Below are 25,517 nucleotides of genomic sequence, written 5' to 3' on the forward strand. Positions count from 1 at the left end.
ATTTATTCTCTTTCCATCACTTACTATCCCAAGCACCTCTTAACTAGATTTACGACTTATGACATTTCTCTTCTTCAATTTATTTGGCACAACCACAAGATTAACTTAAAAAAAAAGCGACCTTATTCACTTCACTCTCCTTCTCAAACACCCAAGAAGGCTTCCAGTTGCCTGATGAGTAAAATATAAATTCCTGATTTGTTTTTAACATCCCTTTAGCATCTTCTTCTCACCCTCGTTTTCAAAATTATATCACCAAATGCTTCTCACGAGTCTACTGCAACAATATTACCTACTTCTGCTAGAAAATGACATGGCAGTCTTTAATCCCTTTGTTTTTTTCCTACTCTTCCACTTCACTCAGAACATTGACATCTTATCTATCTTTTGAGACACATCGTATACCACCAGTCCCTTCCCCATGAAGGTATCCCCTTTACCTTCTCATCCCAAGAGGTTGCTAACTTGTATTTTATTGTTCATCTAAACTATATCTTGATGCTTAGATTTTACTTAAAAAATTGTCATTTATATACATATTATATCACTATATATGTTGTAAGCTATTGATTATAGGGACTCATACTTTTCTGTGTACCCCTTATTGCTAGGACAGTGCCTTGCAAACATTAGGCCCATCAGGAGGAGTTATTGGTCGGTTGATTGGTTGGACTATTATAAAGATAAAATACTTCTCAAAGGAAATTATTAGAATTTTTTAATCAAAATGTTTTATTTCAGAAAGTATGCAGTCTTTCTTGACTAAATAATATAAGTATCAACTTATAAAACAATTGGAAGCTGAGGTTTGTGGTGGCTGAGAGATCTAAAAATGGTGAAACTTCCAAAGAGTAGAAATCTCTGCAGATGCATAGATTAAAGGGATTCTACAATTATGGTCCAGTTAGGTGGTGACTAGGATATGACTTGTATTTGGAAGATGGAAATCACAATAATCAGTTGTCTTATGGGCCTTCCTTTTATTTATCCTTACTCTTCCTTTTTGTTATACTTTACAAGTAAGGGAGGTTTTACTTGCCCTTGCGCCTTAGTGAAACTTCTGCTTTTTTACCCTTTTTTGATTCATTCTTTCCTTTAACTTTGTTCTTTCCTCCATCATCTTTCTTGTTTTCAACATCATTTTCTTCTGTATCTTTATTCTTTCCTGCATCTCTCTTTTTATTGTCCTGCTCTTCTTTATCCTCAAAACTCTCCCTCTTTTCTTGGGTTTCCTGTCCTTTTGATATTCCAGTCTCACTCTTCTTTACTTTGGATCTCTGTCCTTTTGGTATTCCAGCCTCACTCTTCTCTACTTGGGCTTCCTGCCCTTGTGGTATTTCAGCCTCACTCTTCTCTGCCTGGGCTTCCTGCCCTTGTGGTATTTCAGCCTCACTCTTCTCTTCTTGGGCTTCCAGTTCTTTTGTCATTCTCATGTCACTCACTTTTACTTGGGATTCTTGTCTTTTCATTATTGTGGCATCACTGTCCTTTACCTTGACCTCCATTCCTATTTCACCTTTCTCCAACTCAATGTCTTTTGCTTTCCTTTTTGACTCTCTTTTGTGCATTGATGTCAAGCTTTTATCAGAATCTGTGAATAAAATTTCCTTCTTTAGTGCTCCCTTGTTTTGTTGGCTACTCTGAAACTTTGTAGTGCCTCTACTTTTTAGAATCTGGTCTTTGGAATCTGATTTTTTTGCAAGTTCTCCATCCACGTAACCTGGAAATATAACTGAGCACACAACAAAAGTGCACGATTCAGATATCAAGTATTTTCTCTTTATTCCTACTTTTTTCCTGATACTGGTTTCTCTCTTTCTTTTTGTCTTAAAACTGACAAATGGGAGATAACTTGAAATATTCCTGAAAATATAAAGTGGTGGAACTATACACATAAAATTATATAAGTACTGATAACATTCCAGACTCTTTTCAATAAATTGGAAGATTAATAAAATAAAAGGTAAAATATGCTATAAATGAACTGATATTTGTTCAGTATATGATGGCTAGTGAATAATGCTTAATAGCTAAAGGAGGGTGTACTCTGAAAGGAAACAATTTAATTTTAGAAAATTTATGGAAAGAAGCAGTAATTGTTTTTTAAAATAGAAAAAGAAAACTCAAAATGTGCTTTCCATATTGAATAAAAGCACATCTCATTATGCAAAAGTAGTACTAGTACTAGCTGACAGTTACTAAGTGCCTACCATACACCAGGCATTTAACTGTTCTGAGCACTTTGTATGTATTACCTCATATAATTCTCACAACAACCATAAGGTAGGTACTATTATTATCCCCATTTTACAGATGAAAAAATTGAGACACAAAATTTTAAATGAATGTCCATATGGTCGTGAAGTTAGTAGGTGGTGGAGCTGGGACTTGAACCTGAGTAGTCAGATTCCACATTTCAGTTTTAACCAATACCCTAGACTGCTTCTTGTGATACCTGTTAACACACTATGCAAAAATTTCGGGTCCCTTTTGTCATGTATAGGTAAATTAACTCTGCTATGTCTCAATTTCTATGTGATAGAATAAACTTGAATTTGTTTGCTGCTGCTGCTGCTTTTTTTTTTTTTTTTTTTTTTTTTTTTAGTGATTTAGTTCCCTGAATTAAGAAAAAACAGTATCTGTGTTGCCAAGGAGAATTGTGTGGGTTCTTGCTACGAAGCAGTCATATCTTTCTTTGAGAAAACCTAACATTTAATGTAGTATAAAGAATACTGAATTTAAGAGCTAAATCAGAACACCTGGGTTTAGTATCCCTGTTAACTGGGTTTATTTGGGTAAATCAGTTAACCCCCAGAGACTTATTTTCTTCATATTTAGTCTGCTCTGCCCACTTTGTAGGGTTATTTAAGGATTCTAGACAATGTTTAAGGAGCCTGGCCTTTAGAGACAGACTGGTTTAAATCCAGGTCCATACCTAGCTAGCTAGCTGGCTGATCTTGGGTAAACTTCACTTTCTTACCTGTAAAATGGGAGCAATAGCAGTAGCTACTTCACAGAAGTATAAGGAAGATTAAATAATATCTAAGTAAATCACTCAGTACAGTGCATGGAATATAGTATGTAGTCAGTAAATATGGACTATTATTACTATCAAATGAGATAGTACAGGCAAAAACTGTCTCTGATCTAACAAAGCATTTTTAGTTCCAACCAAATAATTTAGAAAAATGGTTAATTGTGTCAGAGAAAGATACATTGCTTAAAATTTAACTTTTTTTTTTAACAGAGAAAGCTTTCTGGTACATTTTGAGTTAGATGTTTGAAAAATTGACATTTACTAATTGTTAAAGTGAAACACATTTGTATTAGGTAAGAAGGTAACTATAAATCAAAAGGGATGTTGTAGTTCAGTGTTTTCTGTTTGGTTTTTTAAACTTTTGACACCAAAATAAAAATAATATTAGGAACCTTGCAGTAGTACTTTCTGAGCCCTTTTGTATGTTTTCCTCCATAGTGCAGTTCAATAAGAAATGAGTACTTATATTTTATTTTAGACAAACTCATTTCCAGTTTTTTAATTGAAAAAATCAATAGTAACATATCCCAAGCATTTCTATATTGAGAAAGACAGTCCAGAATATTTTGATGTTTGACAGCACTATCAGTTGACACTTATTTTGTTTAGGGGTGTGGTATGGTAAAGAGCATGTTTTTTCACAGAAGCTTCTAATCTAAAATACCACTAATTAATCTAGTCACTTCTAATAGTATCTTCATACCACTGATTGCTTTAATCTTTGTTGTATATTTTATATTTTAAACTTAACACAAATTAGATTTTCTAGGATTTATTTTTTAGAAAACTAATTATCCCATAAAGTGAGATCCACTCTTATTTCAACTTTGCATTGCAGAAGTAAGCCACAAGTATTATTCCACCAAATTCTAAGCTCCTCTCTCCATTCTTCCATATTTCTAGATAATACATAAATCTTTTCTTTCCTTGAGCCTTATAATTTCCATAATATAAAAATTTTAAGCCCTGGTTGAAAGTCTGTTTATTACAGGCAGTAGCCTATACAACAAAATTATAATAGAGTCAAAACTTTTAATTAAGACCTTGGTGATCATTGTAATGTATTAAATTAAAAATTTAAGGCTGATTAAAAATTTTAAATTGGATTAATTTTTACTAAAGTTGAAAGATATCATAAAATGACTATCACATTAATAATTCTAATCATGTGATACTTAAAATCATGTAGAAGAATATAGACCATGTGCTTTATTAGGATATTAATCTTACTAGATTCTTAATCTAGTGACTTGTCAGAGCACAATCAAATGTAGACTCTAAAAGATCTGTTAAGCATTAGAGGTGAATCATTCTAGTTCTCAGGTTTTGAGTTAATTTAACAGATCATATACTTATTAGCAGAATGTGGAGGTAAGAAAATAAGAAACTCAACTCGAGAGGATGATGAAGTTTGATGGGCAGATCTGTCTTAAATCTTTCTTTGAACAATAAATTAAAACTAGACCTCCTTTTACTGAAAATACCAACACGAAACAATATGTTTGAAATATTGTCAATAAAAACATATCTTTCACAAGAAAAGAATTTAAAAGATTGAACTGTTTTTTCTGGTAATTAAAAATATATTTATTAAAAACGATCCCTTTCCATCTCCCCCTTCCTTTTGGTTAGGAAACACACACAGTCTTATTACCTTCCCCATGTGAGGAGGGCATTTGAGGGACGCAGACACATCATGAATGCTCTGAATGCATATTGTTTCTTATTTTGTGAATCAAAAGAAAATAATTTTCGCTTCCAACTTTGTGTTTTCTCCCCACTCACAAACCCACACTCCTTCTAAGTGTGAACTGAGAACAAACAGTGAGGCTTAAATATGATTATAAAGACATATTTCATGTTTGTCAGTGAATGAGATACTTGAAATGTATCTCACTACATATAAGTATTACTTCTTATGATTAAATATTTACAGAGTTTTAAACATTATTATTCTATTTTTATATGATTTCCATGAAGAACTGAGCCATTAATTAAATAATCCTGATATAGAGAAGTCTGAACTTAAAAGTTAAAAGCCAAACTGATTTAAATGAGACATCTTCTATTTTAAAAGGATGATTTATGTATATTTAATTTTACGGCTTTTCTAGTAGATGTATATTTGTATTTACAAACATTTGATTTATAGATAAGATTTCAGGTCTAATCACAAAAAAGGCATTTGTGATTCAGTATAGGAGGCAGTGTGTTGATTTGGAAAGAGTAGGTACTTCAGAGGCAGGAAGTCCTTGGTTTAAATCCTGGCAGTGCTGTTTACTAATTCTTTAAACTTGGGCATGTCTGAACCAGTTTCCTGATCTGTAAAGAAGGGGATAATAATAGCTACCAGGCAGGGCTATAGTAAAGAATAAGAGATACTGTTTTTGAAAATGCCCAGCACAGTGCACAGTATATAGTAGGTGCTCAATACCTACTATCCCTCAAAGGTAAGGTTATTTACAAGGCAACAGGAAGCAGGTAAGATTTTGTTCTTAAATAGTTCTTTTTCCTATTAATATGATTTAGCAGGCCTTCACTTATAACTAAAAAAAGAGTTCTAAATTACCAGCAAAGAACTAACAGAATTCAGAAACCAATCTTTCTTTTATTACATTTTGCTGAGTCAGTAAGGAGATTCTTTTTCAGAGCCTAGAAGATGGCCAGAGACTATGGCACCCTTTTGCAATCTCTCCAAAAATAGTTATTTAAAATATTGGAAGATTCTGGAGAATAGGGACATTTAAAATGACCTTACAAGCACAAGACTATTTTGTGAGTAGAAACAACCAGTTGAGAAAATAACCATAAACCATGTAAAATATCAGAGTTGAGACTAGATAATGAACTTACCCATAGGAGATAGTGCTAAAAATAAAATACAAAAGAAAGGTCAGTGGGAATTTTCTAACTCAAGGAGAACCCAATTCCCAATGATACCCTTTGTTGGTGAATGCAGGAGTAGGATCTCCAGCGAGTATAAAACCCTGTTTCATCCTCCGGGAAGCTGCTGGCCAAACCCCCACATCCTACTCCACAGGGGAGGTTATCTCTAGGAAACCATTAGTGTATGGGATTGAATCCTTGGGTAAGTAATATTTATTCCACCAAAATTCAAACTATTGCATTTCCCACTTTTCATTGTTCTCTCACAAGTCAGTTTGTTACCCACTTTGCTTCATTTAAGTTTGAAAAATGTGTATTTTGGTCAGTTATCAAAATCACCATCTAGTCTTATTCTTTGTCAGTCTTAGGGGATTTTCCTTTTTAATAAAAATTATCTATTGCCAGATTATAGCACAAGGAAAATAGGCTCTTTTTCGATGGACTAGCTGGGAATATATGCTGCCGATAATGTTTGATAGAAAATAACCAGAACCAAATATAAGACCATTATATTTTGTTTCAAACAGAAATTAGAGAAAAGGAAATAAAAATATGAGAAAATCAGTTATTTAAGACATAGTGACTATTCTAAGGCAGAAGAGCTTGGAATACAAAAATTTGGGGGAAAACTCAAAGGACCGAGACACAGAAATGGGTAAAGCAATGAAATGAAATGATCCAAACTTACTGATTTTTCCAGAACTGTCCACTGAAAGAGACAAAACAACAACAACAACAATAGGTATTGGGTTTTCCCTTCTTCCCCAGCCCTCAAGCCTCTGTACTGGTTGGAATCTGTGTCAAGAACAATTAAGTTCCATTTATTTAAATATGGAGAACCTCCATTTCCCTTCCCTCTTATCTTGGTCTGTTGTGATTAGCTACTTTATTAAAAATTTTTTAAACTGAACTATAATTGACATATAACATTACACAAATTGAAGGTATAACAAATGTTAATTTTTAATTTTCTTCTTTTATTGAAGTATAATTGATTTACAACACTGTGTTAGTTTTGGGTGTATAGCAAAGTGATTCAGTTATACATATACATGTATATATATTCTTTTTCAGATTCTTTTCCATTATAGAAAGGAATTCCTATAATGTAATTATTATCACAAGATAGTTAATATAGTTCCCTGTGCTATACAGTAGGTCCTTGTTGTTTATCTATTTTATATATAGTAGTGTGTATATGTTAATCCCAAACTCCTCTAATTTATTCTCCACCCCACCTCTTTCCCCTTTGGTAACCATTATTTTCTACATCTGTGATTCTGTTTCTGGTTTGTAAATGTGTTCATTTGGGTCATTTTTTTTTTTTTTTTTTTAGATTCCACATAGAGGAGATATCATATGATACTTGTCTTTTCTCTGAGTTACTTCACTTAACACAACATAATTTGATACATTTATGTATTATAATATGACTGTCATTGTAGTGATAATTAGCACCTCTATCACATTACATAATGATCCTTTTGTTTTAGTGGTAGGAATCCTTATATTCTAGTCTCTTAGCAAGTCTGACAATTATAATATTGTTATCTATATTTACTATATTGTCCATTAAATCTCAAAGGCTTATTGACTACTTGTTGCAAGCTTGTAATCTTAAACATGTCCTATACCTGCACTCCTCTAATTCTCTAGTAACCACCATTTTACTTCTGTTGTTACTAATTTGGCTTTTTTAGATTCCACATATGGATGATACCATGCAGTACTTCCTTCCTGTGTCTGGCTTAACCACTTAGCGAAACATGTTCATGGCCATCTGTGTTGTTCCAAATGGTGAGATGTCCTTCTTTCTTATGGCTGTGAATCATATTTCATTGTATACATAAGTCATCCCTCAGTATCTCCGGGAATACTTTATCCTTCCCACCCAAATCCATGGAGCTCAACTTTCTTATATAAAATGGCATAGTATTTGCATATAAACAACAAACATCCTCCTGTATACTTTAAATCATCTCTAGATTGCTTAGAGTACTTAATACAATGTAAGTGCTATGTAAATATTTGCTGGTATGCAACAAATTCAAATTTTGCTTTTTGCAAGTTTCTGGAATTTTTTCCTGAATATTTTCTATCCATGGTTGGTTGAATTCATTGATGCTGAACCCTTCGATACAGAGGGATGACTGTATGCGACATCTTCTTTATCCATTCATCTGCTCGTGGGCACTTAGGTTGTTTCCGTATCTTGACTATTGTGAATAATGCTACAATAAACATGGGATTACATATATCTCTTTGATACCTTGTCTCATTGCCTTTGGGGTATATACCTGGAAGAGGAATTGCCGGATCATCTGGTAGACCTTTTTCTAATTTTTTGAGGAATCTCCTTATTGTTTTCCATAGTGGTTGGACCAATTTACATTCCCATCAACAGTCCACAAGGGTTCCCTCTTCTCCACATCCTTGCCAACACTTATTATCTCACATTCTTTATATACATATATATATATTTAGATATAGTCAGTTTACATCATTGTGTCAATTTCTGGTGTATAGCATAATGCTTCAATCATACATGAACATATATATATTCGTTTTCATATTCTGTATGAAATATAATTCCTTGTGCTATACAGTATGAACTTGTTGTTTATCTATTTTATATATATATATGTTACTTTCTGCAAATCTTGAACTCCCAATTTATCCCTTCCCACCCTCTTCCCCACTAATAATCATAAGTTTGTTTTCTATGTCTGTGAGTCTGTTTTTTTTTTTGATTCCACATATAAATGATATCATATAGTAGTTTTCTTTCTCTTTCTGGCTTACTTCGCTTAGAATGACAATCTCCAGGTATATCCATATTGCTGTAAATGGCATTTTCATTCTTTTTTATGGCTGAGTAGTATTCCATTGTATGAATATACCACAACTTCTTTATCCAGTCATCTGACAATGGACATTTAGGTTTTTCCATGTCTTGGCTATTGTATATAGTGCTGCTATGAACACTGGGGTGCATGTATCTTTTTGAATTAAGGTTCCCTCTGGATATATGCCCAGGAATGAGATTGCTGGATCATATGGTAAGTCTATTTTCAGTCTTTTGAGGAATCTCCATAATGTTTTTCTTAACGGCTGCACCAAACTACATTCCTACCAGCAGTGTAGGAGGGTTCCCTTTTCTTCACACCCTCTTCAGCACCTATAGCTTCAGATTAAAATATAAATTTCTTAGTGTGTTATTTCCATAGCCTTTCCAGTGATCTGACCCCAAACATATTTTGCCAACATTGTTTTCCTGTTTCTCTTCTGTAACTTAATTCTCTAACCAAATGAACAACTTTTTATTTTTTTTGTCCTTGACATGTTGTTTCTTGTTTCTGTGGGCCTTTTAATTTACTGGAAAACCCCCCAAAACTCCAAATCCCAAGACTGTTTATAATTAAAGTAATACTTAAAAATGTGGAAGAAAAGAGGTAGAAAATAGTCTGATTTTCAGGGTTCAGACTGGTCAGATGTCAAAAGTATCAGTGCATTAAAGGACCCCAGACGTTACAGATGACCAGAGGAAAGAGAGAAAGACAATTGGAACTTACCAGCTGCTATTGGACCAATTACTAAAAAAGAAAATAAAACAAATTATTATTTAAAAAATTATGTACTCAATTCCCATTGAAAATCCAGTTGGAACATCAGAAAAGGGACTTTTAGGAAACATTGCATCTTGTATGAATGTGCTATCTCTTATTAATTCAATATTAACTCCATTTAAATAACCTAAACATCCAGGCCATTTTGGAAGGCCTGTTTGATAGGTTATATGAGTGAGACTCACTTTTCTAATGAAATAATTTTTAAGATTGTTAACTAGGGCAATGGTCACAACCTTTCAGGAGACTGGTTACCAGTTCAAGGTTACTAATTTAAATTCCCTTTTCCTTATTCCTTTTTTTTTAAAAAAAATTATTTTAATGTCTTATTTATTTTTATTTTTAATTTAATTTTATTTATTTATTTTAAAAATATTTTACTTATTTATTATTTTATTTTGGTGGGAGTGGGGGAGGCAATTAGGTTTATTCATTTTTAGAGAGGGTAGTAAGGATTGAACCCAGGACCTCATGCATGCTAAGCATGCGCTCTACCACTTGAGCTATACCCTCCCCTTATTTTATTTTTTTTAATTGAAATATAGTCAGTTACAATGTTGTGTCAATTTTCAATATTTCAGTCATATAGGATCTTTTCATTTTTTCTGTCTTTCAACGTTCTCTCTCCCTTTCAAAGCTCTACCACCATCTCAGCACTCATCATATTCCTTTTGTAGTACACAAAGTTTATTTATAATTATGAATTTTAAAGCTTTTGTAATGATAATTTTTCAATGTTTTTTCCTTTTTGATAATTTCTGGAGTTTAATCAGAATTTTAAATCTAGTTTAAGAAATAGCATGTAAAACTTATAACCATGTAAGACAAGCATTCTTTCTTGCACATCTTCAGGGGTATAGGATAGGGTAGAGCCAGGATCAGTTATAATGACAGATGAGAAATTCCAAGAGCTTCAATTTCCTGATCTTCTATAGTCCTCAATCTTTCATATCTTCAGAGTGGGCAAAATGGAGTTTAGTCTTTCTTGCTTTTCTTCTCAATTTTTATGAAAATTTAAAACTCTTCAAGAGCTAGCTATGTTTATTTAAATTTTGCTGCTTTTATTTTTCTATTTCAGTCTCTAATCTCAGAATGTGTCTGTTTTATTCTTTACCTTCCCTTATGTAATTCTTCTAAGTCCATCACTTTACTATTCCTTGTCTTATTTAAAAAATATCTGAGCTAAAGTCTTTATTACTTTAGGACATTTGTTCTATTAAAAATAAGGCCATATTATGTCTGTTCTTTTTATTCTATTTATTTTTATTCTATTTATTGCATCAATAGATTTTTCACTTATCATCAGTAATTTTGAGAAATGCAGAAAAATTTAAAAGTAAAAGAGATGGGGAAACATGCCACTTAGATTTTGCATTAACAGGCATGATTATAGAGAATCAAAGAACCCTGTGGGAGGCCAAAGGACACTAGGATTGACAACCAGACAGTATGTTGATGGGTTTGGAAAAGAACTGTACCTAACCTAACACAAAATTCAAGCTTCTGAAAATTCAGTTACTAATCATATTCTCTATGGTGGAAGAGGAAAAGAATTCCTGAAACCACTCTTCCTCCTAAGAAGGAAGCTGCAATGAAGCATCATTAATTAACCCCTCTGTTGTTTTTGTCCTGTAATCTAGGGCTGAAGGGCAAAAGTGGAGGCATTAATATACCCACAACTTCATATAAGTTGCAGGTAATAGGAGTGCTGGGAGATGGCATGCAGTAATGATTATTGTTCTGGTATAGAAGTTATTGACAGTCAGATACTAGTTTCCAGTTAGTATAATGTATTGATTTCAAACAATTATTATAGATAAGCATTATTTATGACTTACAAACCAACAGTGACTGTAAAGACTATTATTATAATAAGTTGAAGATTTATTCTTTGCTCATAGGTCATTTAGAAAAGAGTTGAAATATAGTTGTTAGATAAAAATGGCTGGCTTTGTATGTGGAGGGGATACGGTAAGCTGCTGAGAAATAGGCAGCTGGTGAAATTATACATAAAATCTCATCCAAGTCAGTCACACCTCCACCTAGTGTCCTGAACAGAATATGTCTTAATGTTATTGCTTCTAAATATAGTAAAAAGGGACATTTTATCATCTGATTAAAATACGAAGCCTTTTCGCAACACTTAGCACTTAGCTAATGTCAACCTGGAAGAAGCTCTTTATGACTGCCAAATAAAGAACTACACTACTACAGGTACTTCGGAATCTTGTGTCAAAAACATAAAAATAGATCTCTCTACGGGTGTTTATTTTGAAAGAATAACTAACATGGTTTCCCTGACTTAAAGAGTTAGTAAGGTTATCATCCTATATAAATGGACATGAAAAATTTAAGTTTACTTTAGGAGACATAGGCAAGGATGGGAAAAGTATGTATATATACACATATTTCTTAGGAAATCAGGAAAAAAGAATTTCACATTCATGTGTAATTTTTGAAAAACTGTTTCTCTTGAAAGTCCTCCACTGAAAAGTATGTTAAAGTAGACCCTTGAAGCATAGTAGGAGAAAGGAATTAGATGTTGCTACATTTGAATTTAGCTCTCACAATTTTTCTGCCTTCTCTCTTTTGGCTGAAAGACCTGATTTCTCTGCTCTCCTTCTCTCTTCATCAGATTTCCCTCATGGCTTGATCTGTGTTGATAAAATGTTTAAACTGTCCCCAGCACTTGTTTCCCCCTGTCTTTTTTTTCCCTTCAGTAGGGGTTTATGCTTTCCTCTAATTTATAAATAAATAAATCAGTTGTTTCAGTAATGTGGGTTAAGGAGAATGAGAACATCAGATTTGCGAGTAAATAATTAAAGATAACACCAAATAAAGATAATACACATTAAATTTTAAGAGAAATTAAGTAATTTACCCACAGCCACATGTCTGGTGTTTTAGCTGAGATTTGAACTTAGGTCTGTATGATTCTTTTCTTAATCACTGCAATATATTACCTTTCCATTTTCTTTTACCAGTTAAAATCATGCAAATGGTTTTATTCCATATTTAGAATCATTCTTGAGAATATATATATATATATATAAATGGAATTATGAATTTAAAGGATACTATCATCTGTAGATCTTGCAACATACTGCACATTTGCTTTCTAAAATGGTTATATTAATTTAAATGGAATGAGTGATGTATCAATGTATAATTTTTATCACAGCATTAGTGATATTTTTTATCATATTTAAATTTTTCTCTTCATTGGGTAAAAAGTACTACCTCAGGGTCATAATTTTCTATCCTTTTTTTAAAATTTTACCAGTCATTTGGCACAGTATAGACTCTAAATTCATCAGTAATTTAAGGGTACTAGATAATGGGACAGCAAAGGGGGTTGTAAAATGTGAATTCATTTCAGGGAAACTTTTCTAAAAGACATTAGAATTAAAAACAGATGAATAATAACTTACCAATAGGTATTGGAGTAACTGGCAGGACAACATGAAACAAAAATATATTAGCAGAATTTTTGGATCAAGAATATAATTTCCTTCTTTGCTCTTTCCAGGGCAACAGAGAGATATTTGTAAGACATCAAACCTCCCCCAGAAAGATGCCCATAATGGAATAAGAGGAATTAGCATTTCTCTTGTGGTAAAGGAATAGTCCTAGTCTGATACGACTGGTTTCAGTGTATTATGATGGAGTAGAAAGGCAGGGTGGGCTAGTACATATATGCTTACATCATTCTTTTTCTTCTCTAGTATGGAGGATTTAAATTGTGCAGAGAACTTTCAAAAAATTTGAATGCTAATTGCAGTTATTCTCTTTCCTTTTTCCACACCTAACATAGTGATTTTTCTCCTCTGTTCCTTATTGGTAACTCCATATTGACTATATCCCACCCTATATATCTTTCTTTTTTGCAGTATGAAAAGTTCTATTTGTTACTGAAAGCTTTTTGAATTTTTTTAGAAAACAAAATGTTTCTTTTATATTTGGCCTCTTAGTCAAATACTCTTTTCATTGAGGAATTAATAACACAGCAGGTTGCCAAGGAAGAAGGAGAAGGAGATTATTTATAAATAGAAGCATTAAGTACAGCTATTCAGAATTGGAAAAAAGTTCTCATTTTGGGATCCCAATTTGTACCAGATTTATGAAAAGAAAAGGAACTTACTGATAGGTACTGCTACATGTGCTAAAATCGAAACAGAAATTATTAGTATGGGTTGACACTGATAACAGAATTGACACTGATAGTAAAATTCTTACTGATACTGTTTCCAGACAGGAATTTCTGGAATGGAAAGGATGAGCAAGCGCCAAGCCTTTTACGTGAGTTACTTTAGTGTCCCTTTTACAGTTACACAGTAGTTTTGACAGGTGGAGAAGGGGTGAGTTAGTTTCCTTTTATCAGCCAGTTTTGCTTGGAAATTGAAATACCACAGAGCCGGAAAAGGCTTATTTCCTTTCAATTTTGCTTCCATTTTCATTCTATTCCCTTCTCTCATTGCTTACTCTTTCATGAGTTTTCCCACTTTTCTCTGTCATTTCTCTCTTATAGTTAGTTGAAAATATATTTTCTTGAAATTCAGTAGTGCTAATCCCAAGATTTTCATCACATTCTTAATTATTCCTGTTTATCAGTTTCATTTTCCAGGTATTATTCAGTAATCCAGGTGGAAATAAGTTGGTTTATGTGTATGCAAAGATATATGACCATGAGCAGTTCTAGCTGTCAGAAATGAAGACAGAGTTCACTTTTTCTGACTCCCTCCTCAGGCAATAATATATGATGTTTATTACATCCATATCGTAAGTCTTTTTAAGTATACAAAAACGGTTTGTTTTTAGTAGGACATTTTTAACTTACTAGGAAAAAAATCAGTCATGTTTATTTTTTTCACCTATCTTTGTAATCTGTGCTTTGTATAAAGTCATAAATATTCTAGCAGGATTCTGAAGAGAGGATATAAGAGATATAAATGTCAATCTTTCCCTTGAAATGGAAACAACCATGTTTAGGAAAAAGCCCACAATAGGTACATAACAAATATCAAATAGAAAGGGAATTTCTTAGAATTGCAGGTGTCATCAATCTGGATATAGAGACCATGGCTCTCTTGTTTATACTGTTCAGTGAATGAAGACAGAAATATACTTTACTTCTTAATACTAATAAAACATATTGGTCAGATGCAATAGCTCAATTTCTAGAAGAAGTGAGAGAAATTACTTTTTCTTCCAATTTTCCTCAACTTCTCTGGATGAGAAACATGTCAAGAATGTTCAGATTTATATATAAACTCTGGGAGGGCAGTATCTTCTGTTTTGGTCCTTGCTGTATTCCCAGAGCCTGGCACACGGTAGGCCCTCAATAATTATATATTTCTGAGTGAATAAGATCTCAGTGAATTTAACTTTGCCAGTTCAATTTTATTTCTGTTACCTACTTTTAAAATTTCCTACCAAAATTATTTATAAACTCTAATAATAAAAATATTAGTAGCCAGCTTTTTTCCATAGGTGACAATTTGCAAAAAATGTTCATAAGCATTATTTCTTATTTCAGGTCATCTTTAACCAGCTGAATATTTGATTTGCTATCTGTGGTTTTTTACTTTCAAAATATTCATCAGTAACTTTAAAGGAATTTATCCAATGTAAAAACAAGAGAAATTGGAAAAGTTGAATGTCAAGGCCTTACATGTTCAGAAAAGGATGTAATCGATACAGGAACCAACCCTAGAATTAATGAATAGGTGTAGAACTTACCTGGTTCTTCTTGCCTTACTGTGAAAAGGAAATCAAATAATTAAATGAATGGGAGGTTACTGGGTAAAGAACAGAGTTACTTCTCAAATATTTTATGCTGAAAGTTTTAGAAACAGGACTTTAAGAGACCACCAAACCCTCTTTTTAGAGTCAGTTAAATATAGTGGGAGGGTAAGTATCTTCAGATTATTTTGCTCAAGTCCCTTTTAATTTGAGAGCCTTTTTGGAAAGAAACGCAAGAGTGGAATCATTCAGAAAGGCTATTTTCTTCCTTCTGATTTCTCTCTGCTAATTCAAACCTTCAAAAATCATCAACTGGTAAGATTTTTATATAATTTACCCTTTATTGCCTCTTCTTCTTTTTATTCCCCTTTTTTCATCACTTCTTTGGAATTATTGTATGGATTTATCATGGTTACCATGATTCTTCTATGCTAATTATTATTTTTTAGATTAATTTTAGAAAAATTTTTATTTTCCCCATAAGCATAAATATTTTAGGGCTAGTGACTGTATTTCTCATTTGAATGAGATGGAGGCACTGCTTAACTGTATACAAACCTGAATTGAATCCCAGCTTCTGCTGCTCATAATTATGGAATCATAGGCAAGTTACCTAATCTATTTCCTTCTTTTTTTTATAATAGGAATAGCAATACTTATCTGATATAATGTATGTGTATATATAAAGCTCTGAGTACAGTGCCTGGCATATTATAAGTACTTAATACATATTATTTATTATTGTAGTACCACATTAATTACTAATTAGATCCAGTTATAGCCTCCAAATGGAAATTGATAGTTGAAAATGGAGCAAGTTGCTGAAAATAGGAATAGGGAAACAAGAAGATAGAAGGTGAGAAATGCTGAAAAAATTAAGTAAAGCATAGTCAGAAATATAAATCTTAAACCTTGGCACATTCACACTAAAAATGGGCACAAAAGGGCTTCTAGATACTCTGAAAAACCAAGGATAACAACCGAATTGAGGGAAACATGGGACTTACTTTTAGGTTTCTCAGGTCTTGCTTTAATAAAAAATTCAAATGAACAAATTAGTGTAGTTGTCTGATGAAACAAAAACACATTATCACTGATGTCATTATTAAGATGAGCATCACAGACTGAATAGTAGTGAAAAGAAGAGAGATTAAGAAAGAACCACCTTGCCTTGAGAATGTTATGGAAGGAATGGTCCACAGCTAGTGATGGAGCTCACTCTTTCCTTTCCCATCTAGGTCTCTGATTGTGTGAAATCAGGAAATGTGTCACATCCCCACCTGTTTCAGTTGAGCTACTTTCTTGGTCTTTGCCATTTTTCTCTCCCAATCTCCACCCACATTCTTAATCTCTGTAGTCCTCACCACCGTTCCTCACTGGATTTGCCCAGGTTGTCGCTCCCTTCTCTGAGAGCAAGTTCTGTGTTCTCTTCACTAGTAAGGGCAGCTTCTTCAAATAGCCTCATGGGCAGTCGATAAAATAAAGGAAACCAGAGGAGGTTTGTTCTGATAGAAGATTTCAGTGAAGATGTGGAGTTATTCCTTTAGAGATTCCAAGAACTTGAAGGGATAGGTTGCACTGCAAAAAGGGCTGAATCTTTTGCAGGTGGACACACTGGTAATCTACAGACATATTTGTCATGATTACCTGCTTCCTCATGACTTTAGAGTATATTTGTTTTATATGCTTTCTTTTCATTTTCAGTTATTTTAAAAATATTAAAAATCACAATATCTCAGGAACCAATAGTCACATTACCTATAATGTAACATTTGTCACATTTGTTTGCAATTTTTCTTCCTAGAAGAAATAGTACTGACATGGCTAAAATTCCTTTGAATCACCAATCCCAGGTTTATTTTCTTCCCTCTGCTCTTTGGAGGCAATCACTATTATGAATTCATAAATTTTATTATTTATTTATAAGTAATTCTGAAATGAACATAGGGGTGCAGATAACCCTTTAAGATAGTGATTTTGTTTCTTTTGGATATGTACTCTGAAGTGGGATTGCTGGATCATATATTAGTTCTGTTTTTAATTTTTTGAAGAACCTCAATTCTGTTTTCTATAATGGCTGTATTAATTTACATTCCCACCAACAGTGCACAAGGGTTCTCTTTTCTCCACAGCCTCACCAACATTTGTTGTCTTTTTGATAATAATCATTCTAACAGGTGTGAGATTATGTCTTATTGTAGTTTTGATTTACATTTCCCTAGTGGTTAGTGAGTTGAGAGACTTCATGTACCTATTGGCCATTTGTATATCTTATTTGGAAAAATGTGTATTCAGTTCTGCTGCTCATTTTTAAATACGATTTTTTTTTTGCTATTGAGATGAGTTCCATATATATATTTTGGATATTAACTCCTTAGCAGATAGACAGTTTACAAGTATTTTTTCCTATTCCATAGGCTCCCTTTTCATTTTGCTGATATTTTCTTTTGCTGCAAAAGTTTTTAGTTTGACTCTCTAGTTGAGTGAATTGGTAGTCAAATTAAATTTTTCGACTGTGCTGGTTGGATGGAAGGTTCTATGTACATCTCTTAGATCAAACTTTTAAAAACTGTGTCAGCCAAAGCTTCTCTAGCCTTAATCATTTTTGCTTTTTTACCTATTTTCTGAGAGTGGTATTATAAAAATATCCTCTTTTTTTTTTTTACATTTTTTTCATTGAGTAATAGTCATTTTCGAATTTTTGTCAAATTCTAGTGTAGAGCACAATCTTTCAGTTATATATGAACATATATATATTCATTATCACATTTTTTTTTGCTATGAGCTACCACAAGATCTTGTTTGTATTTCCCTGTACTATACAGTATAATCTTGTTTATCTATTCTGCATTTTAAAATCCCAGTCTGTCCCTTCCCACCCCTCCTCCCTTTGCAACCACAAGTTTGTATTCTATGTCTATGAGTCTGTTTCTGTTTTGTATTTATGTTTTGTTTTGTTTTTAGATTCCTAATATGAGCGATCTCATATGGTATTTTTCTTTCTCTTTCTGGCTTACTTCACTTAGAATGACATTATCCAGGAACATCCATGTTCCTGCAAATGGCGTTATATTGTTGGTTTTTATGGCTGAATAGTATTCCACCTTATAAATATACCACTTCTTCTTTACTCAGTCATCTGTTGATGGACATTTAAGCTGTTTCCATGTCTTGGCTATTGTAAATAGTGCTGCTATGAACATTGGGGTGCAGGTGTCATTTTGAAGTAGGGTTCCTTCTGGATATATGCCCAGGAGCAGGATTCCTGGGTCATATGGTAAGTCTATTTGTAGTCTTTTGAGGAATCTCCATACTGTTTTCCACAGTGGCTTTCCTTGCTTCCCTCTCCCACTCTTAATGATTTAGATGTCTTCTTTTACAATTTTGTGTTTATTCTTTTTGTAATTCATGGCAGTTATCACCTTTCCAGTTATAAATTTCTCATTTTTGTAGCATCCTGCTTCTTTTCCATTTAGAGTAGACCTGTGAATATTTCTTTTAGCATGGGTTTAGTGTTGCTAAACTCTTTTAGTTTTTGCTTGTCTGTGAAGTTCTTTATCTCTCCTTCTATCCTAAAGGATAGCCTTGCTGGATAGAGTATCCTAGGCTGCATCTTTTTTTCATTCAGGACTTTGAATATATCTTGCCACTCCCTCCTGGCCTGTAGTGTTTGTGTAGAGAAATCATCTGAGAGCCTGATGGGGGTTCCCTTGTAACTCACTCTATTTTTCTCTTGCAGCCTTTAGGATCCTTTCTTTATCCTTGACTCTGGCCATCTTGATTATGATATGTCTTGGTGTGGGTCTGTTTGGGTTCTTCCTGTTTGGGACCCTCTGAGCCTCCTGTACTTGGTTATCTGATTCTTTCTTTAGGTTTGGGAAGTTTTCAGTCATGATTTCTTCAAATACCTTTTCAATCCCCTTTGTTCTTTCTTCCCCTTCTGGAACCCCTATTATGTATATAGATTGGCACACTTTGTATTATCCCATAGGTCCCTTATATTGTTTTCATTGTTTTTTATTTGTTTTTCTCTCAGCTGTTCTGATTGGGTGCTTTCTGTTGTCCTCTCTTGTAGGTCACTTATTTGTTCCTCTGCATTATCTAGCCTGCTTTGTACAGCCTTTAAGTCAGCTCTCATCTCAGCAATTGAGTTTACTAATTCTAGTTGGTTCTTTATAGCTTCTATTTCATTTTTGACATATTTTATATCTCTAAACACTATTTCTTTTAGTTTCTTCAGTACTTTGATCACTCCTTTTTTGACATTTTGATCTAGTAAGCCATCAGTGTCTACTTCCTTGATCGTGCTTTCAGGGGATTTCACTTGATCTTTTAATTGGGAGTGGTTCCTCTGCTTCTTCATATTGCTCATATCTCTCTGGCACTGGGGCTTAAGGAGTATCAGTTATCTAGTTCTCCTGGAGACAGTGTGCTCTAATGATTTTATTGAGAGGTTTTTGTGTCTTTGCCCTGTTTCACGAACTCAGCTTGCTGTTTCCAGAGGCCCTCTGTTGGCACCCTCGTCTGTGCTGCTCCCCGTGGCTGTTGGCTAGCAGATTGCACCCCCTCCTAACACTGGGTCAGGAGCTGAGCTCTTGGTGGGCAGGCAGGTCACTCCCCCTCCTGATGCTGCAGTCAGATGCTGTACTTGAGGGGAGGCAGGTGGGTGGATCGCGCCCCCTCCCAGCAGCATGGTCAGGTGCTGCATTCCTGCCAGAAAGGGGGTGGACCCCCACCCTCTCCTGGCGCTGGTTGCTCCACTGCTCTGTGCAGCTGCCCGCTCTGCCTTGGGTCGACACTCTGGGCTCGGGGAAGACCATGGAATGGCCCTGCCCCTGCTCTTTGCCAAATCTTAGCTCCTTGTTTGTCTTGGCAGCGCAAGTTCCTTGAGGTGCCAAGGCAGAAAGATCCTATCTGCCTTTGGCTGTAGACAAGTCTCAGCCCTGCGTAGGAGGTTGCGGAGACCCGGGTGCAGATTCAGGTCTCGGCCCCTCCCTCGCCCGGGCGCTGCTCACAGGAGGAGATGGCAGCTGTGGTTGCCCCCCTACCTCTCTTCTCGCGAGATGCGCCAGTAATGGCAGCGCAGGTCTGAGGAGACAAAGGCTACAGCGCCCCTCCCCCCAGGGCACACCAGCCATGTTGCTTTGCTTTTTTCACAATTTATGGGGGACCAAGGTTGTTCTGCTCCATATCCCCTCCCAGCCATGGCATGCAGCACCCTGCAGTCCCCTGGGGCTGCCTCAGTGCAGCCGCCCAAGTCCTCCGCCTGGCTCAAGTGGCCTTTCCTGGCCCCAGCTGCCAGCTTGCGTCTCAGGCTGGGTGTAGCGGGGACACTTTGTGCCCGTTTAACTTAGTTCTGTCGGTCAAGGTGTGCTCAGGGCAGATCTGAGCCTCGGAGGCTCCCCTTCTGTCCCGCTGGCCTCTCCATTGGAGGGGGACTACCCAGCGAACAAGCACCAGTCCTCCTTTGCCGCTCCCTCCTCGTGGGATCTGTCCTGCACTGTTTTGCTTTTCCTTCTTTCTTTTTTCCTTTTCTACCACCATATTTTTGGCGTCTTTGTCTTTCAAAGAGGGCGATGTTCTGTCGGAGTTCAGCAGGTGCTCTGGTTGGCTGAGTAGGTCCGTAGATGTGAGTTTTGGTGTATTTGTGGGAAAGGGTGAGCTACGAGTGTCCTTCTACTCGTAGCCATCTTGCTTCTCTCTCAAAAATATCCTCATTTAATTATAAATATATTGATTTCTTCTTTGGTATTTTTCAGTTTTGTTTTATATATTTTAAAAGTTATGCTAATAAGCACCTTTGAGGTCATGACTGTTACACAGTCTGTTAAATGAGGTATACTGTGGGGAGGGAGCTACGGGGCTCTGGAATGGTCCAGACTGGAGTCAGTACTTCCACATCAGAGACTGTACAGTGGAGCTCTCAGAACTGAGCAAGCACTTGGAGATTCCTTCAAAGAACTAAAACGTGTGTTCTATAATACTTTTGGGTGCCTGCCCTAGATGACATTGAAAGGCAGTCAATCTTATGTCCTCAGAAAAAAGGACCTACAACTAACAGAGTAGGGAAATAACATGCCTAATTAAGTAAAATCCATCTTCTCAGCCACAGCTCAGGGGGAACTGGAACCTCAAGAGAATGGACAGAAAGAAGAAGCAGGTTGAAGAAGCAGGCTGGGCTACAATATGTACCCCACAACAGGCCCTTTGTACTTGCTCCTTGTGTTGGGAGCGCTCTTTCTTCCTTCTGCATACCATCTTTCTCTAGTCTAGTTGTTTACCCTGCTTATATTTCTTCATGGCATTTATCTACCTGACATCTATTATATGTTTATTTGCTACTATTTTCCTGGTTTAATCTAAAATGTAAGTTCCTGGAGTGCAGGGCCTTTGTCTTTTTCACTGCTATATTCTCAGTGCCTAGGATAATTCCTGGCCTGGATTTCTTCATACATATCACAATTTTGGGGTGGGTAGTCTCTTATTCTTTGGGAGTTATCTTTTTGGATGTTTTATCCTGTGAATACTCTGTGTTGTGGATTCCTTCTTGTGGGGAATTTTGTGGTTGCTGTTGTGCCTGTTACCTGGGTACACCATCATCCAACCAGATATCAACTGTTTTAGCTTGGGATTCCCGCACTGCTTGGATAGCACACTTCCAGTTGAGTTTTGCACCCTGGGTAGATTTAGGTCCAGACCTGTGCCAGTGGCTCTGTTTTCATGGCTGGGGCAGATGGGTGAAATTATTTTGGTTCTTCTCCTTGGACAAGAAGTGTATTTTCTGCCTCCATCTTCATTCAAGGAGGCCCAATTCCAGTTCTTACCTGTTGAGTCCTGGGGCTTTGGCTGCCATCTTGTAGCAGGTGTTGAAACTCTAGCTCTGTTTCTGAGGTGAAGCTGCTATCTATATTCCTCTGTCCCTTCACCTTTCCTGCTGAGGGCTTAACTTTACCTTTTCCTCACAATGTATGCCTATTCGGTTCCTACTCACTGGAAATCATTCTAACACCCTCCTCCCATTTTTATGCTTAAGCTTGGCTGTGTATTTTTAATTAAAAAAATTAGCAACTAAGGCCAAGCCAGCCCAAAAGAAGGTGGCATATTCCTGAGTTGCTTTGGTATAACTTTTTTCTTCCTCCCAGTCCTTCAGATCTTGAATTTTGACGTCTCTTTCCTGCCCATCCCTAATGCCTCCATTGAAAACTACATTATTCATTCAATTCAGAGTATGGATTATAATTTCTAGCTGCGCGACCACTAATCCCTTCTGCTGACCACAGGTGAGCCTTTGTCTCTGTTCCCAGTTAAAGGGTCTGTGCCCAAACATGGATATCTGAGGTTTCCAACCTCATCCTTGGGTCTGCACCATTGACTCTGTAAAGTAAGGATTATCATCTGTGCAGTAAGAGTCTTTACTAGTCAGCCTCCTTGCTCAAGATTCTAAAAGGATGTATAGATGGGAACTTCAGAAGGACACTAGCTCATTCTGTGTTAGCAGTTCCAATATTTCCTCCTTACTTACCAATCCTTGTGTCCTAACATTATTGAAATTGTTATTATAATAAAAATTGTTATTATAATAAAAATTGTTATTGTATAAAAAATATAAAAAATAAAAAAAATATATTCAGAATGTGTTTTTGCAACTATGGGGGGTGTATAAGCATGCTTACAATCTGTTAGAATGATGTATATATCTATCATGTTTTAAAAACTTGAGAGATTTTTCCTAAGATCTGGATTAAGTGAGATGCTTTGGCAGCTATAGATCTTTTTTTTTTTTGGTGGAAAAATTGGCTGGAGCTGAGCAGCAGTTATCTTCTTTAGACAGTATATGACCTTCCCATTCTCCACAATTCCTAGGGGATGTACCTCACCTCAGTCATTTACATTACCTGCCTGGGTTCTGTCAGCATCTGAATTTTTAGCCTTGATAGGAACTTTGACTTTTAATATTAATGTCATTTAATTTCAACCAGAGGAACCCCAGGGGATATTGGGATTGCATAAAAATAGCTTGTAGTATAGGTGTGAGAACCAAATTTGAATTATGGAATATTAGAACATAGTGTGAAATGTGGGTTCATGAATTCTATATTAATTATTGCCATTATCAGTGCTTGATCTGGTTTAAATATTGAGTTACTGTATGTGTCTGTTACCCGGGAAATTGAGTTAAGAACTGAAATAATGGGAGTTCCTATAGTTATGAATCAAAAAGGTTGTTTTGCAGTCCTAATCTGGAGGCCTTTGGATAGTGTGGAAGCACACAAATATGAGAAACATCAATCTCAATCTTTTGTGCTGTTAGAACAGAAACATCTAAGCTCAGAAGTCTCACATATGACAGGTTAAGAAGTAAAATAACTTACTTGAGGTTCTCTGTGAAATCACTAAAAAATAAGCAAAAAGAAATTCATGTAACTTTTCTTAAATAGGAAAAAACCATTATATTACCTAATATGTTCTGCCTTTGTCTGTGAGGGGAAGACTTGGGTGAGAATATGAAGAAAGCACCCCAAATATCCCTAGAGCATAGTTGTAATGCAAAACTTAGATGTAAGATTAAGCAGTGATGGTGTAATGATGAAGTCAAAGTTGGGTTTCCTTAAAAGCCTTCTTCATTACTGGACTTGAACAACTTTGGATATAGCACCAGGTAGAGACCACGGAATCTTTCTGTTTCCTTTGAATAACAGTGTATTCTTTTAGGAAACACTCAAAACTCTATCTCCATTTAAACATCATTTTTGACTTCCTTTCTCTCAAAAATTCTGCCTACCTCTGTTATTTCATATTATTCTTCTGGTTTTTTTGTTGAGAAATGCTAATTTATTCTTTCTTCTAATCAGTATTTTCTTAAATTGTCTGTAAAGTAAGGGAAAGTGGGTAAGTAGGAAGCAATAGAGCAGTGAGAAAGTCAAATCACTTTAACAGAACAAAGTCCCTCAGACTTTGAAGACCAGAGAGAACCAAAGTAGAGAAACAGGTGTAATACTTACTTATGGGTGCCACGGGCAGACCTAAAAAACAAATTAGTTGTTAGTGGATATTTGTTTGAAAAGAACAAGTTTCCTTCTAAGGAGGAATATTTGTGTAGGGGAGAGGCTTATGTGTCACACAGCTCTTTGTTTAAATGATTGTTCTATGACTGTGTATTCTTGGGCAAGGATGTGACCTCAGTTTCTTAGTCCTTAGTCGCAGGTTGCTACACAACAATTAGTAATGAGTAGGGCAGGGACAGTTCCCAAAGCCTTGTAGACAACAATAACAACAGAAAACAGTAGAAAAACAGACAAAACTTACCTCCGGGTGCTGAAGATGGACTAGCTGAAAGACAGAAAAATATCTTCACAACTCTTTTCTTTTCCACTGTAGTTCCCCCTGCTACTTAAAGAGTTCCTTCTTGGTAGGTCATTATAACAACAGGGAAAAAAGTTACCTTTGGTCTTTATGTACTTTTAATGTAAGTAAGCAGGATTTGAACTTTCTAAAGAATCATTAATGACAATGGAATTTTGATCATGGGAAGGTAAGTGGTTATGGAAGCATGTACCCCATACCCAGAAATCCTAGTATAGCTGGGGAAAGGAGAGGTTTCCACAGTGGAGGAAACATGGAATGACTTACTGAGGGCTTGTGGAACTGATCCAGCTGGAAAACAGAACATAAAAAACCGTCTTTTCCCCCTTTCTTCCCCATTCAATTTGTTTTTCATTTTGTGAAGCCCTTTGTAACATGTCATTTTTAACTGCTGGGAAACTCTCCTCTCTGCTCTTTATTTTTTATGTAGATCAGTGGAGTTTGTCTTTTTCTGCAAAATTATTAAAAAGCTTAGAAAATTATTGGTAATGTGAATGCAAGATGTCAAAGAAATAGGAACTTCTAGTCCCTAAAACCCTATAGGGTCAGGAAAATTTTCCTCAGATATCTTGAAGTTCAAATGTAGAAAACAGAGTGAGTAGGGCAGGAGGTCCAAATGAAAACTGTCTTAGAAAATTCTTATCCCCTCCTTTCTCTCCCATCATTTTTCTCTTCGCTGTAGACAGTCTTGTGTTGGTTTCTATAACTAAGCAAAATTTATTCTCCCCTCTTCATATTTATGTAAATTAGTAGTGTTAGAACTTTCCAGTACATCGTTAGTAACCCAGAGGGATTTTGATAATGAGGTAGCAAGAGGTCAGGATGTACCTCAAGCCCTTTGTATCCCAATATGGCCAGATACA

At 35.3% G+C, this 25,517-nt stretch overlaps 1 protein-coding gene across 1 annotated transcript in view; it reads right to left on the reverse strand.

Moving 5' to 3' along the window:
• Positions 1-607: 607 nt before the first annotated feature.
• Positions 608-25,517, reverse strand: part of TSBP1 (testis expressed basic protein 1) — a 57,638-nt gene continuing 32,728 nt past the window's right edge. The window contains exons 12-22 of the mRNA XM_032463517.1: positions 24,294-24,314; positions 23,664-23,684; positions 16,299-16,319; positions 15,289-15,306; positions 13,691-13,711; positions 12,981-12,998; positions 9,496-9,516; positions 6,612-6,632; positions 5,891-5,905; positions 1,127-1,732; positions 608-672 (exon numbers count right to left, since the gene is read on the reverse strand). Coding sequence (XP_032319408.1) covers positions 608-672; positions 1,127-1,732; positions 5,891-5,905; positions 6,612-6,632; positions 9,496-9,516; positions 12,981-12,998; positions 13,691-13,711; positions 15,289-15,306; positions 16,299-16,319; positions 23,664-23,684; positions 24,294-24,314 — 848 coding nt within the window. The remainder of the gene's footprint in view (positions 673-1,126; positions 1,733-5,890; positions 5,906-6,611; positions 6,633-9,495; positions 9,517-12,980; positions 12,999-13,690; positions 13,712-15,288; positions 15,307-16,298; positions 16,320-23,663; positions 23,685-24,293; positions 24,315-25,517) is intronic.

The sequence above is a fragment of the Camelus ferus genome, chromosome 20, assembly GCF_009834535.1.
Source record: "Camelus ferus isolate YT-003-E chromosome 20, BCGSAC_Cfer_1.0, whole genome shotgun sequence".
Classification (NCBI taxonomy): Eukaryota; Metazoa; Chordata; class Mammalia; order Artiodactyla; family Camelidae; genus Camelus; species Camelus ferus.